Here is a 13,231-nt window from a genome sequence, read left to right on the forward strand (position 1 = left end):
GAGAGCGTGTCAAGACAAGCGTCGCTATCAGTTCTTCGAGGGACTCCTGATAGCAGCTGTTTTACTCCGGCTGAAAAATAAAACTCAATGACCTCTTGCTATCGAAATACAGGCCGAGTTTCATTCAGCCAATAATTGTGACATCCCGCTCCCACACACTCACAGCAGATGTATGAGTGGAAAGACATGTTTACAGAGGCCTGTTTCCCAGCATGCACTGCGGTAGACAGTCCTGCGGGCCAGCTGTGTGTTTGAGGTGCTAGAATGGGACAGATTTGAACTTCTCAAGGTTACAGTGATAGAGAGGGGGAGGAGCCACACACCGATAGCATTCTGCATGTGGTTTAGAAAATAGATGACTTAGATCCGAGTTCTCAAACACGGTTTATAGCTGTACATTCAGCTTTATTCTCTGACTGGAAACACTACTTTACACACACTGTACAAATGTCCAATATCTCAAGAACATGAATACTCATTCAGCTGAATTCACTGAGTGTCCTACTTCTTCAGTGTTTGCAGTTGGATGAGCGGCAGTCGTGCTCGGTGTGTAAATACAGCACTTCTGTACTCTGCCCTGACTAATATGTATATTTAGTAAGATTATTGATTTAACTGCACTGTCAGATGAGAACAAACTTTATCTGGACACTATTGTCTTCTGTAGAGACGGTTCTAGCTCAAATGGACTTGTTTCAACACTGAATTGATCTGAAAAATGACACTTTCTTGTTTAGAGCTGCATTACAGCAGAATCCGCATTTCTCCCATATTTGATGAGGTTTGCATCACTTCTGTTATTTTTCTGTTTATTCATGTGAAGCTGCTTTGAAACATGCGCTATAGACGTATAGTGACGACTAATTATTATACTGCTGTAAACATACAGACATGCATTTATTTAATGAAGTTAGTGATTTCAGCTGTTTGCTCAGAATGGCCGTTTGGGACAGGGTGCTTTGATTAGCATATTCATTTAAAACTGTGGTCTGATGTGTTTGTATGTTACTGTTATAGCTGGCTGTAAAGCGTACAGATTGGGCAGAAATGTTCACTATATAATGATTTGATCTTTCTCTGGAGGACTCATCCGTGTTGATCTCTTTGGAGTAACTGTGGACGTGGATTCCCTAATTACGGCTCTAATGTAGGCCTTCTCTTTAGATGGAACAGTTATTAGTCAAAGAGCGTGTGAACTCTGGCCAAGGGCTGGAGGACTGAAGCTCATTCATGAGTCCAGGGTTCAGCTCAATACACACATCGACTCAATCAGACTCTTGAACTCTACTCCAGCGGTTTACATTCATTCATTTGTTGAGTGTCCCGCTGCACATAACAAAAGACATATTTTAGAGATTGTTTTATTAACGGCGAGCTTGTGTCTCAATGATCTCATGCTTTTCAATCTAAAAGTACAATGCTCTGGTTTTTCCTCTCGTACCATCAGTTTCAGGGAAAATCCATTGATTGCATTGATCTTTTGTCTTGTTTTTCTCTCATTGATGACAAAATGTGTTATTTAAATATTATCTTGCAGTTTGTCTGCCACATCAGCTCTGTGTTTGTCCTGGTTTCTGACAGTCAAGTTTTACTAAGCTTTGTTTGGTAAAGCAGTAATGTGTTGCATATGATCACCACCACTATACCGTCCAGTTAGTTTATTTAAATCTTTAAATCTTACCATTTTATTTTGGTATTTTATTAGTTTAATTGAATAACGTAGTTTATTGTTGCTCATAACCTTCTTAACACTAATAACCTCTTCGAGTCTGTCTGGACCCCAAACTACTAACATTTCCCTCTTGGTCAGCATTTAGGATCACTTGTTCTAAATGAGCATTTTACACAGATGACAAAGAGATGCACATTAAATATAAACCTGGTAATTGTTTTCTTTCTGAGCTCAAAACATGACACACACACACACACACACACACACATATATTTGTATTTTTTATGTGCAGTTGCGATGTGCTCCTAGCTGAGGTCTCCAAAACAAATGCACACCAACAAAAACATTTCAACATGTGCAAAACTGGGCTCCAGGATCTGGAGTGAATCCTGCACTGGCTCGCGGTCGGGTTCAGGGTTCGGCTGTGTGGCGTCTCAACCCTGGCCCTCGAGGTCCAGTTTAGATCCGAACAAGCTAAAGGTCTTCATGATGGCTAGAAAGTTCCTGGCAGGTGAGTTTGATCAAGGTTGGAGGTAAACTGCAGGAGAGTGGATCTGGAGAGCCAGGGTTGAGAAGTTCTGCTGTAGATTCTTCATCATGTGATCTGCTTTATATTTATAGGACCTCAGATGATCCCAACTCTGAAACAACATACAGATCTACCAAATTTTACTATAAGTTTGATTGCATTCTATAATAATTGCTGTTTGATTACATCTTTAATTGATTTTCCGTACATTTCTGCTATATGTTCATTAACTGACAGTCACCTCTGATTAGCTAGCCTATATTGTACAAAAGTAATTTTCTGCTTTGCATCGATTTGTATAATATAAAGCGCTATACAAATGAACTTGAATTGAATATTGATATGCATTCTTTAATTATGCATAGACACATGATTCTTTTACGTATTTTTACTTTTTTATCTTGTTATAGCTATCTGATAAATGCTTCTTATAGCCTACCTCGAGGGCGGTAGGGTCGTCGTGTAAAAGTGAATGTTGTTATTATTATTATATTATTATTATTATTATTATTATTGCCCAGCAGCTGCCTACAGTAATTACAGTAGCGAATGTGATCGAGCGCGGTTGCGTCATTTTAATCCGCTTCAGACGCGGTAGTGATAAGAATGTGCTGCTGTCAGGGATCTTCTCCTCCTGCTGCAGTTTCTCTCATGTCACGTTGCTACAAGAATTTCTCTCGGCGACCCTTGCCATCTGCGCGCGCACTATAAAAGCGCGTCCCCGCGGCGCCTCTCCTACTTTCCCGGATCAGAACTGCTGCTGCATGCCTGAGAGCTCCAGTCCAGAACCAGAACCAGAACACCATGCTGCGAGTCCGATGCCTGAGAGGAGGGAGCCGTGGAGCAGAAGCTGCTCATCTGATCGGGGCTCTGGTGAGTCTCGCGCGTCTCAGAGTAAAGAGCCACATGTGCGCGAGCAGATCCTTATGGAATGCGTTTACAGACCACAGGGACCTCATACAGTTATGACAGCTGATTGATAACATTGATTTGCAGTGTTAAACTCTTAACTGCATTCTCTTTTACAGGTGGAGTGAGATTATAAACAACATATTCGTCTTTTAATCTACTGTAAATCATGTTCTAAGATAATGTTGCATTGGCTCCGAGCTGGAGATCGTGTGTTGTGAGTGAGTGACAGCACAGCTGTAGCGATCACAGATCCTCACACTTTCATGAAGAGCGCGCTCGGGCTGTGGATCTGACTGTGCGCGTTATAATCTCGCGATCGAGCTCGAGCCCTTGCCCCTTCTCTTCTCTGCACGCGCTCATTCAGTCCTGAAGCAGTGCCCGAATCACAGCCTGACATCGCTTTTTCTCAGGGCGTAATGTAATCTGTTGAAATTCTGCGTGTGTAAAAAACATTACTTTTTTTAAATACTAAATGTTTTGACAATGATTATACGAACTGTAAGTGTAAATAATATATATTTATAAAATGTAAATAAAACAGGTTATTTGAATATTTTTTTCCCAAGAAAGTGCTATTTTAAACCTAAAATTTCACGTGTAATTTACTAGCAATTTCTGAGTGACAAGAATAGATTTCATTAAAGAACATGTAAAGAACTTTTGAACTTTTAATAATTCAGCTGATTTAGGCGTCCATAATTCCCACCTGCATTAATTGCATTGCTCTTTCTGGTTTCTTGTTCTGTGTCGCGCAGGTGGGTCGCGTGGCGTCGGGATGGGCGTCGCGCGCGTTCCGCAACACCTCGAGTTCCGCCGCCGCGCAGCTCCCGCTCACGGTGGACGAGCCGGTTACCGAGCACGCGCCCGAGGACTGCCCCGTGTGCGCGTTCAACGAGTGGGACCCGCTCGAGGAGGTGATTGTAGGGCGAGCCGAGAACGCCTGCGTCCCCCCGTTCACCGTGGAGGTCAAGGTACACAACCCTCATTTACCGAAACACCATCTTTTGTTGCTGATTCAACGGCAGGACATAAATATAGACAGAATACAGTTTAATGAACACTGTCAGTGTGTTAAGAACGAGTCTGACCAACTAGCAGTTAGTCTAGGGATCTGTCTTGAGTTTTTTTAAGGATTTAAATTACATCCGTCACTGACATAAGTTATGACAAACCCTAAAAAAGAGCTTCAGCATTTAAAGAAGCAGACAATAAAACTGCAGTGTGCTTAAGATTAACAACATTATCATTCATTTGTGTGAGCACTAATATGATCAGATGTGTGTGTGTGTGTGTGTGTGTGTGTGCAGGCCAACACGTATGAGAAATACTGGCCCTTCTACCAGCAGCACGGGGGACACACATTCCCGAAGGACCACGTGAAGAAAGCAGTCGCTGAAATCGAGGAAATGTGCAATATACTCCAGCATGAGGGAGTCACAGTGAGACGACCGGAACCCATCGACTGGTCAGTGGAGTATAAAACCCCGGACTTCACCTCCACCGGTGAGAGCTGACCGCACACACACACACTGACACACACACACACTCTCTCACACACACACACACACACACACACACACTGATATCAGCAGTGACACTGACCAGCTGTTTTCTGCTCAGGCATGTATGCAGCGATGCCGAGAGATATCCTGATCGTGGTGGGGAACGAGATCATCGAGGCCCCGATGGCCTGGAGAGCCCGGTTCTTCGAGTACCGTGCGTATCGGCCCCTCATCAAGGAGTACTTCAGACGAGGAGCCAAGTGGACCACTGCACCCAAACCCACCATGAGTGACCAGCTGTACGATCAGGTGTGAACAGAGACGGGTGTAAACAGATGCATGTTACACCACTACTGCAGCACTCACAGTGTGTGTGTGTGTGTGTGTGTGTGTGTGTGTGTGTGCAGGAGTACCCCATCCGCACCGTGGAGGACAGACATAAGCTGGCTGCTCAGGGGAAGTTTGTCACCACTGAGTTCGAGCCGTGTTTCGACGCTGCAGACTTCATCAGAGCTGGCACTGATATCTTTGTACAGAGGAGTCAGGTGAGTACACATCCGCTCTCATTCCTCTCTAATGCTCCAGCTTGTGTTGAGAACTCTTCCAGCTCCTCACATTTTCACTGACAGGTTACAAACTACATGGGCATCGAGTGGATGAGACGTCACCTCGCCCCAACCTACAAGATCCACATCATCTCTTTCAAAGACCCTAACCCCATGCACATCGATGCCACCTTTAACATCATCGGCCCGGGGCTGGTGCTGTCCAATCCGGATCGGCCCTGCAGGCAGGTCAGTGCTGTGCTGCCCCCTAGTGTTGATCTGTAGCACTGCAGCGACACACACTCACCTGATGGTGACTCTCTCCTGCAGATCGAGATGTTTAAGAAGGCCGGCTGGACTGTGGTGACTCCTCCGACTCCTCTTATTCCAGACAGTGAGTACCTGAGTGCTGCGTCTCACTGTAGCGCATGAGGTCTGACGCGAGTTTGGTGGGATGCTCCTAAACTATTCAGTCAAAACACAACCTTAAATCCTATCAGAGCACCTAACTCTTTAAACACAAGCTTAACGTTGTTATTTTATATTGATACAGAGCTCAAAACTGAGTCAGTGTTCCTTGAGTCAAAAATGAACATCTCTGGAAGAAGTCAGAAAGAGCTTTATTGCCAAGTGTGTTTACACACAAGGACTTTTTCTTGGTGACAGAAGCTTCCAGTACACAGACACAGATCCCGAGCATCTAATATATTAAAATTGTAATCAGATGTTCCAACTACAACATGAAAATGAACAATTTGAATCAAAAGATATTTCAAATGAAATCTATGTGCATTGAATTGTCCAGAGTCATGTTGTATGTCACTCAGTCACTGCTCTTATAAATGCTTATTTCATATTTCCACAGATTTTGTAGAAGATGAATGTCCATCTGTTAAATATTTGGCTAGATGTGCATTTTTGTAATCTCAGATCATCCGTTGTGGATGTCATCCAAATGGCTCTCCATGAATGTCTTGATGCTGGACGAGAAGCGTGTGATGGTGGACGCTAACGAGATGACCATACAGAAGATGTTTGAGAATCTGGGTGAGAGCTGTTTTCGGCTCTTGTGATGAGCTGATCTTCAGCTGTGATGTGACTCCTCATTCACGTGCTCTGTGTTTGCTCCTGCAGGTATTAACACCATTAAAGTCAGCATCCGTCACGCTAACTCTCTGGGAGGAGGCTTCCACTGCTGGACGACGGACGTGCGCCGCCGCGGGACGCTCCAGTCCTACTTCCTCTAGTCTGCCAGAGACTCGCAGTTCTTATTGAGCTCAGATTTCAGCATGGTTTTACAGCGCTGTGCATGTCAGGGCTTTTGCAAACGCCACATATGAACGTGATGAATAGAAACCTCAGTGATCTCAATAACAACTGCATTTCTGGCCGGCTGTTTTAGGACTGACTCCAGCGAAGCAGGCAGAGCCCCCCCCCACGCCACCACGACCACAGAAGAAGAGTTTCTACCTCCTATTTACCAAAATGAAAAGAAAAAAAACATACAAACAAACAAAAAAAAAATAGCATATTTTGAATTGTAATGACTTCTTATATAATGCATTTTAATTCTATATAATTTTCTTTTTTACCCTACATGTGATGTGCCAAGTGTTAATTTGTAAACTCAGGTATTTTTATAGCCATATTTCAGCTATTTTGTAAGCATTTCATGAAAATGTAAATATCTGTATGCATTGTAGTGGCATATACTTTCCCTTCACAGAAGTGTTTTCTAGCATCTGCCTCTGATGTGGTTCAAGAGCAGGAGTCAGGACGCTGTGCGCTGCTTTACATGGACGTGTTCACGGACGCTTGGCTGATTGTTTTGCGTTGCGCTTGTGCTGTGATTCTCTCTTTATCAACACATGATTGTGTGTCAGGTCAAACCATTCAAATAAAGATACACTTGGAATTCAGCCTGACTTTAAGCTTTATGAACTTAAGAGCTACAGATCACCAGAGGAACAGCAGCTGTTACTCTACTACTACTCTACATATTCATAATCCTTCATAATCCATTATTTCAGCATGTTTTATATTAGTGACAAAGGCTGGTTGAAAAGTGTGCTGCAGTCATGTGTTATTGAGCTGCAAACTTGATTCATTTATGTGTGTGTGTGTGTGTGTGTGTGTTAATCATTGACTGATCTGAATATAACAGCAGATTCACTTCACCAAAACATAAGTAATAAACACCCATCAGAATAATACGGATCATATGTTTTTAACTGTAGCTGATGTTTCATTTGCACTCAAAAAGAAAAAACTGTATTGAGATGTTTAACACTTTTCTCTAAAATAATGGCACAGTGCTGAAGATGCATCTATGGCCCAGAGACACACACTTGAGCCGCAAGGGTTTTGTTTTCATCTATCATGCTGACCATATTTTTATTTTTAGGTAATGAAATGCAAATACAAGAAACGTTCTGCAAAGGTTAAAAAACTATAGATATAACTGAGTACAAATTTATCGCAGGGGTAAGAGGGTCATGTTTATTAACTAATTAATATTTTTAGACTTTGTACCAACCTAAAGCAATTCACTTATTTAAAAACAACAACAACAACAACAAAAACTTGTATGGCATTCTACTTCACAGGATAAGTTCTGTTCAGCTGTGATTTCCTCAGTTAACCCTTTCTGCCTGCGCGTCTGCGGCGCGTTGCGCTTTAAAGGTCCCTCCACACGCGAGCCCCGCCCCTCTGCGCGCAAGCGGCTTCTGGTTGGCTCGATGCAGCTCATTTGCATTGACGTCATTCGAGGCTGTAGGTCAATCCGTGCGCGTGCTTTTATTGGATCTGCTGCTGTCACATTCGCGCCGCTGCTGTTCTCAACGCGGGTTATTCTTCGTCAGGAAACTCGCGACGCGCAAACGCCTTTTCTTCTGTTATCTGGCGGCCGTCCGTGGGTTTTCTCCGTCCGTCCCCGTGAAAGAGAGGCAGAATCGTAGGCCCTTGATTGACAGCTGCTGTTTAATACAGCTTTGGCGTTGACGCGCCGCTCCGGAGTTTCATCTAACGGCCCGTTTGATGTCATAAATGCCGGATCGCGCGTCCCGCGGCGCGTCCGGGACAGATTTCAGCCTGTTGATGGGGAGCGGAATAAACGCGCCGGTTGGTTCCCGATGACTGCGGCTGAGGGAAGAGACACAGAGGCCGCGCGGAGCGATCGGGTCGAAGGAGAATAAGCGCACGAGCAGATGGACGTGGACCGAACCGGAGCTTGAAATCCGCCAGAAAAGAGGCGAAGCTCGTGAGCGGACCGTGAGGATGAGGAGTAACGGGCGCGAGTGAAGCGCGGCGTCGGTCGGGGGGAGCAGAGCAACATGAGCAGAGTTTGTGTTTGATCGATAGACTCGATAGATCCGATCTCCTGATGATCTGAGAGAGAAACATTCCTATCCGCGCAGTGAATGATGGGCTGCGCCTCCAGCATCCACATCTCCGATCGGGTTAATCACAGCGAGGACTCGCAGAACTGCTCTCATCCGGGCCACATCAAGCCTCAGGTGAGTGTGTGTGTGTGTGTGTGTGTGTGTGTGACCCTGGGATAGTTCACTCAGAAACCATCATCATGTAGGCCACTGCGTGACTCTGTGGAGCTCAGGGACTGACCCGCTTTTCTCAGAATCTCTCCTCAGAGGAAATAAAGTCTTTACAGTGTATTCTGTTCGTGTTCTCATGGAATCAGGGTCAGTCTGCTGCATACTCGTGCTAGTGTCGCATACTGAGTGTGACAGTCAGTCAATGGAAACTCATAATAATGTCACACTGACGTGTCTGTTTAGTGCACTTGTTAGACTACAGACTATATAGTCAATATTAAGAAATCTGAGGAATATCATGCCCAAAAACATGAGCAGAGTATGTGTTTCTGCTGAAGGAGAGAGAGCTAGTATGGATGAGGACAGGGTGAATGAACAGGTGTTTGATGCTCCAGGTATTTCACTCACATTCACAGTTTTCAGCTTATGAAACTGTTCATCATGCATATGTTTCTGTTTAACCATTTTGAGACTGGCATTCAGATCCGCCTCCATGTGAGAGACACGCCCACATCTCAACATCCAATCAGCTACTGATGCATTGAACTAAGTCCCGCCCTACAATTTTTCGTTCAATCATCGCGCAGCTTTCTGACAATCTCGGCTTTAATCTTGATACTCATTGGGCTGAGATAAATGTGGTTTATAAGTTTAAAGTTGCTGTTTTTTTAATTCTCTATCCTTTGTCACTTTAAACAAAGAATATGATAAATTTGAGGCCATTTAGGTTGCAGTTTTTTGTACTAATAATAGCGATGATGATGATGATGATCACAGGACTCTCACGGGTGAAATGAGCAGATGTGTGTTGTTCCGCAGGCCGTGTGTGTGTGTGTGTGTGATTTACTGTGCTTTAACACACACACAGATGATGCTGCTGATTCATTTACTCTTTCATCAATCAGCTGTTCTGATGGGAGTGTGTGTGTGTGTGTGTGTGTGTGTGTTAATCAAGGCTGCAGCAGGATCTGTGTGACTTTCTGTCCATGATAAGGCTCAAGTACAAGGTCTGATGATGGTTTTCTCATGTCTCACAACACATTCCTCTTTGTGTATTAATGTATTTGTGTGTGTGTGTGTGTGTGTGTGTGTGGTGCTGATATAGGGTTAGTGGTTTATCTGGCCTTGGCTGAGGCTCCACTGTTCTGGGTTTGTAACCCTCAATACCAGATTCAGCCAGAGTGTGTGTGTGTGTGTGTGTGTTACTTAAGGGACAAAGTTTGTGGATGATTTAAAGTCAAACTGGTCTTTTGTATTTCATTGTAAACATGCAGGTGTTGGTTTGTGTTTGACTCTCATCTCAGCAGATGTCAGTGTGAAGCACCTCTGAGGAAGTGTGTGTGTTTGTCATCAGATGATTGACAGGTGTGTCTGTGTGTGTGTGTGTGTGTGTGTGTTACTGACATGTTTGTGCGGATCTGAACGGCTCAGACAGGAAGTAATGCAGCCCAGGGAGGAGGGAAATGACATCACCATCATGGTTCCCAGCAGCCCCTGTGGCTCACGCACGCGCGTGTGTGTGTGTGTGTGTGTTCGCTGTAGAGTTGTGCTGCTGCTGTTTGTGTCAGGATCTGTTTGTTTCTTGAGTATCATTATAATATAATGCATTATATTTCCCCAGAATCCATTTCAATTTTTTTGGGATTCCATTTTAATGGTTTAATAGAACTTAAATAATGAAGCATGTCTAATCAAATGAAAATATGATGATTCCTTCATAACAGATTCAGCTTGTACTGTGTAACAGTCTCTTACAGTCTACTGATCTGATGAAGTACAGGGGTTAGTTCCCAGTTTTTGTAATTATTATGAGTACAGTATAGTACAGTATGTACATGCTGCACAGGAGTAGAGTGTCAGCGGAGCTAAGAGAGGCTCCACTTTAGCAGGATTGAGTGTTAATCTGGATCAGGACAAAAATACCTGGAGAGAGAGAGTGAGCGAGAGAGAGACAGAGAGAGAGTGTGTGTGAGAGAGAGTGAGACAGAGTGAGAGAGTGAGAGGCAGAGAGAGAGTGAGACAGACAGAGAGTGTGTGAGAGAGTGAGAGAGTGAGAGACAGAGAGAGAGTGAGACAGACAGAGAGTGAGAGAGAGTGAGAGAGCGTGCGTTCACTGAATGACTGAGGCCTGAGGAGGAGGAAGACCTTCATCACTGCACTCACACACATTCACTTATACTGTTTTCTGGCATAATTTTCTTACACTCTCTCAAACACACACACACACACACACACACACACACACTCTGGAAACATGATGTCAGAAAGATGCAGCAACAGCTGCAAGACACAAGAGCCTTTAGAAACGCTTCAACACAACAAGTGTGTGAGAGTGTGTGTGTGTGAGTGTGTGTGAGTGTGTGTGTGTGTGTGTGTGTGTGTGTGTGTGTGTGTGTGTGTGAGTGTGAGAGAGAGTGTGTGTGTGTGAGTGAGAGTGTGTGTGTGTGTCTGTGTGTGTGTGTGTGTGTGTCTGTGTGTGTGTGTGTGTGTGTGTTCCCAGTGCTGCTCCCTGAAGTGATCAGTGAGGAAGCGGTTTGTCCTCCATCTCTCTCGCTGACGTTTGCGCTCTCAACAATGTCATCCACTTTCCTGTTATTCACTTCAGTAGAAAACCACTGCTGCAGTGTGTGTGTGTGTGTGTGTGTAATGAATTCTCAGCTGATCTGATTCTGTCCTTCATGTCTAATCAACACACTCCTCCATAAATGCATTTCTTGTGTAAATCACCCATGAAGTCTGTATCTTTATGCTAGTTTGTGCTAATCACTGGAGCAAACCCTGAGCTCAGCTCGTTCTCATAGTTGGAAATGTGAAGTGGAGGGTTTTTAGTAAGATTTGTTTGAATTGAAAATCTTTCTTATTATACATTTCTATTTAAGAAAGTTTGCTGAATGAAGCCCAACAAGCTTCAGATGGTTTCCGTGTCAAGAAATCCTTGAGATATGATGTAACTTTGTTGTAAAATATTGTTGTGTTTGGTGATCATAAGCTTGTTAAGAAGTGGTGACAAAGCTTGATTATTAAAAAGCATCTTTCTCGTTAAATGTCATTTTAAATAAATATTTAACATTTTTATATTTCATATTTTATTATGGCTACCTTTAAGTAAATATTTTAGTATAAAATCTAAGTATAAAAATTGTTTAAGTAAAAAGCAGTAAATGCTCACTGATTGTGAGTGTCTAGATTACCGTTAATCTTTTACAGGAGTTAAATGATGCGATACTCTTTGAAATGATACAAGCTCTTGGTGCATGAAGACGATCTGTAAAGTTGCAAAGACTAAAGTCTCAGATCCAATGAGATGTTCTTTATCAAAGTTAAGTCTCTGCCACGCCCCTAAAACAGCTCGTTTAGACACGCCCCCTCATCTCTACATCACTATGTGAGAAGATTAGCGGAATGCTGCCCAAATATTGACACACAGAAAGCAGCGTGGTTTCAGTAACACAGTCAGATTTAGGGCTGTCACTTCTTTCGAAAATCGATTGCACAATCGATCGGACCAACCAGAAACAGTTTTGAAAATGAAAATGGGGAATCGATTTTAACCAAATAGGTACACTATTCATTTTTAAATAATTAAACTTTAATTTAAAAATATAAATGTAACAATACTCACAAAACCCAGACAGAAAATACCAGCAAATACGCGCCTATATAGTGACGTGGAAAGAGACCTCCTACAGGAGATGCTGAGTTCTGAAAAGGAGCCGCCATTGCCAGCTGACAGCGACGGCTTGTGCGGTGAAAGATTGGCAGTAATAATCCCACCCGGCTCGGACCGGGCTCGGGCTTGCGCTGCGGTTTGTGAGGTACTGTGTTTTGTTATTAATTCAAGTATTTGCTATTGACTGTTCAAATACAGAGTTTTGCGTGTCGTGTGTGTGTGTGTGAGAGAGAGGGGGTCACACAGTGTTGTCCGTTGTCTTAACCGTCCATGTTTTATGATCTAGAAACACATACGAGCTTCATCACTGTGTGTCATGTGACTCTTCCTCTTTCAGCTTGAAACTAAAGACATTATTAACTGTCTTTACATTTATTTTGAAAGATGAAGCTCGAGATTATGAAAATGTTCTGACAAGTGCTTGCGGTGTTCGGCCAATCAGAATGCATTGGGTCAGTCGGCCAATCAGAGCAGACTGTGCTTTCAGAAGGAGGGACTATGTTTGAGAGAGGCGGGGCTTACAGTATTTGAAAAATAATGGGTTTTTTGAACATTAAAGCATGTTAACGTATTCTGTGACACCAAATACACAAAATAATGAACTTCATAAAATCATCATATGATCCTTTAAATCATATCTTTCATGTAAAAATATATATATATCTCTGCAGTGTGTGTACTGTGTGTGTGTCTTCTGTGTGTCTCTGTTGTGTGTGTGTGTGTGTGTGTCTCTGTTGTGTGTGTGTGTGTGTGTGTGCCTCTGTTGTGTGTGTGTGTGTGTGTCTTCTAGGCGTGTGTGTGTTTCTGTTGTCTCTGTGTGTGTGTGTGTGTGTGTGTGTTTCTTTTCTCT

General features: G+C 43.3%; 2 protein-coding genes and 1 long non-coding RNA gene across 4 annotated transcripts in view; 2 read left to right on the plus strand and 1 right to left on the minus strand.

The window, feature by feature from the left end:
- Positions 1 to 1,940: 1,940 nt before the first annotated feature.
- On the minus strand, positions 1,941 to 3,968 carry LOC127934674 (uncharacterized). The gene is made up of 2 exons (XR_008147874.1): positions 3,820 to 3,968; positions 1,941 to 2,313 (listed from the first exon to the last, which is right to left on the minus strand). It is a non-coding gene; the product is annotated as an uncharacterized LOC127934674 (long non-coding RNA).
- On the plus strand, positions 2,907 to 7,079 carry LOC127934673 (glycine amidinotransferase, mitochondrial). The gene is made up of 9 exons (XM_052532208.1): positions 2,907 to 3,074; positions 3,869 to 4,084; positions 4,421 to 4,616; positions 4,734 to 4,924; positions 5,023 to 5,160; positions 5,245 to 5,409; positions 5,491 to 5,554; positions 6,091 to 6,207; positions 6,295 to 7,079. The coding sequence occupies exons 1-9, from the start codon at positions 3,006 to 3,008 to the stop codon at positions 6,405 to 6,407; spliced, it is 1,269 nt and encodes a 422-aa protein (XP_052388168.1). The 5' UTR covers positions 2,907 to 3,005; the 3' UTR covers positions 6,408 to 7,079.
- Positions 7,080 to 7,929: 850 nt separating this feature from the next.
- The window catches only part of LOC127933984 (high affinity cAMP-specific and IBMX-insensitive 3',5'-cyclic phosphodiesterase 8A), a 19,653-nt gene continuing 14,351 nt past the window's right edge, over positions 7,930 to 13,231 (plus strand). For both annotated transcript variants that reach the window (XM_052531120.1, XM_052531121.1), the window contains exon 1: positions 7,930 to 8,675. In XM_052531120.1, the coding sequence (XP_052387080.1) occupies positions 8,580 to 8,675 (96 nt within the window). In that variant the 5' untranslated portion in view covers positions 7,930 to 8,579. The remainder of the gene's footprint in view (positions 8,676 to 13,231) is intronic.

This window comes from Carassius gibelio, chromosome A18 (genome assembly GCF_023724105.1).
Source record: "Carassius gibelio isolate Cgi1373 ecotype wild population from Czech Republic chromosome A18, carGib1.2-hapl.c, whole genome shotgun sequence".
NCBI classification, from domain to species: Eukaryota; Metazoa; Chordata; class Actinopteri; order Cypriniformes; family Cyprinidae; genus Carassius; species Carassius gibelio.

Bases quoted from the DNA above. Each gene is read 5' to 3' on its own strand.
- LOC127934673 (XM_052532208.1), top strand. From the start codon at position 3,006: ATGCTGCGAGTCCGATGCCTGAGAGGAGGGAGCCGTGGAGCAGAAGCT. The intron at 4,085-4,420 runs GTACACAACCCT...GTGTGTGTGCAG, and splicing joins CGTTCACCGTGGAGGTCAAG to GCCAACACGTATGAGAAATA. The intron at 5,555-6,090 runs GTGAGTACCTGA...TTGTAATCTCAG, and splicing joins GACTCCTCTTATTCCAGACA to ATCATCCGTTGTGGATGTCA.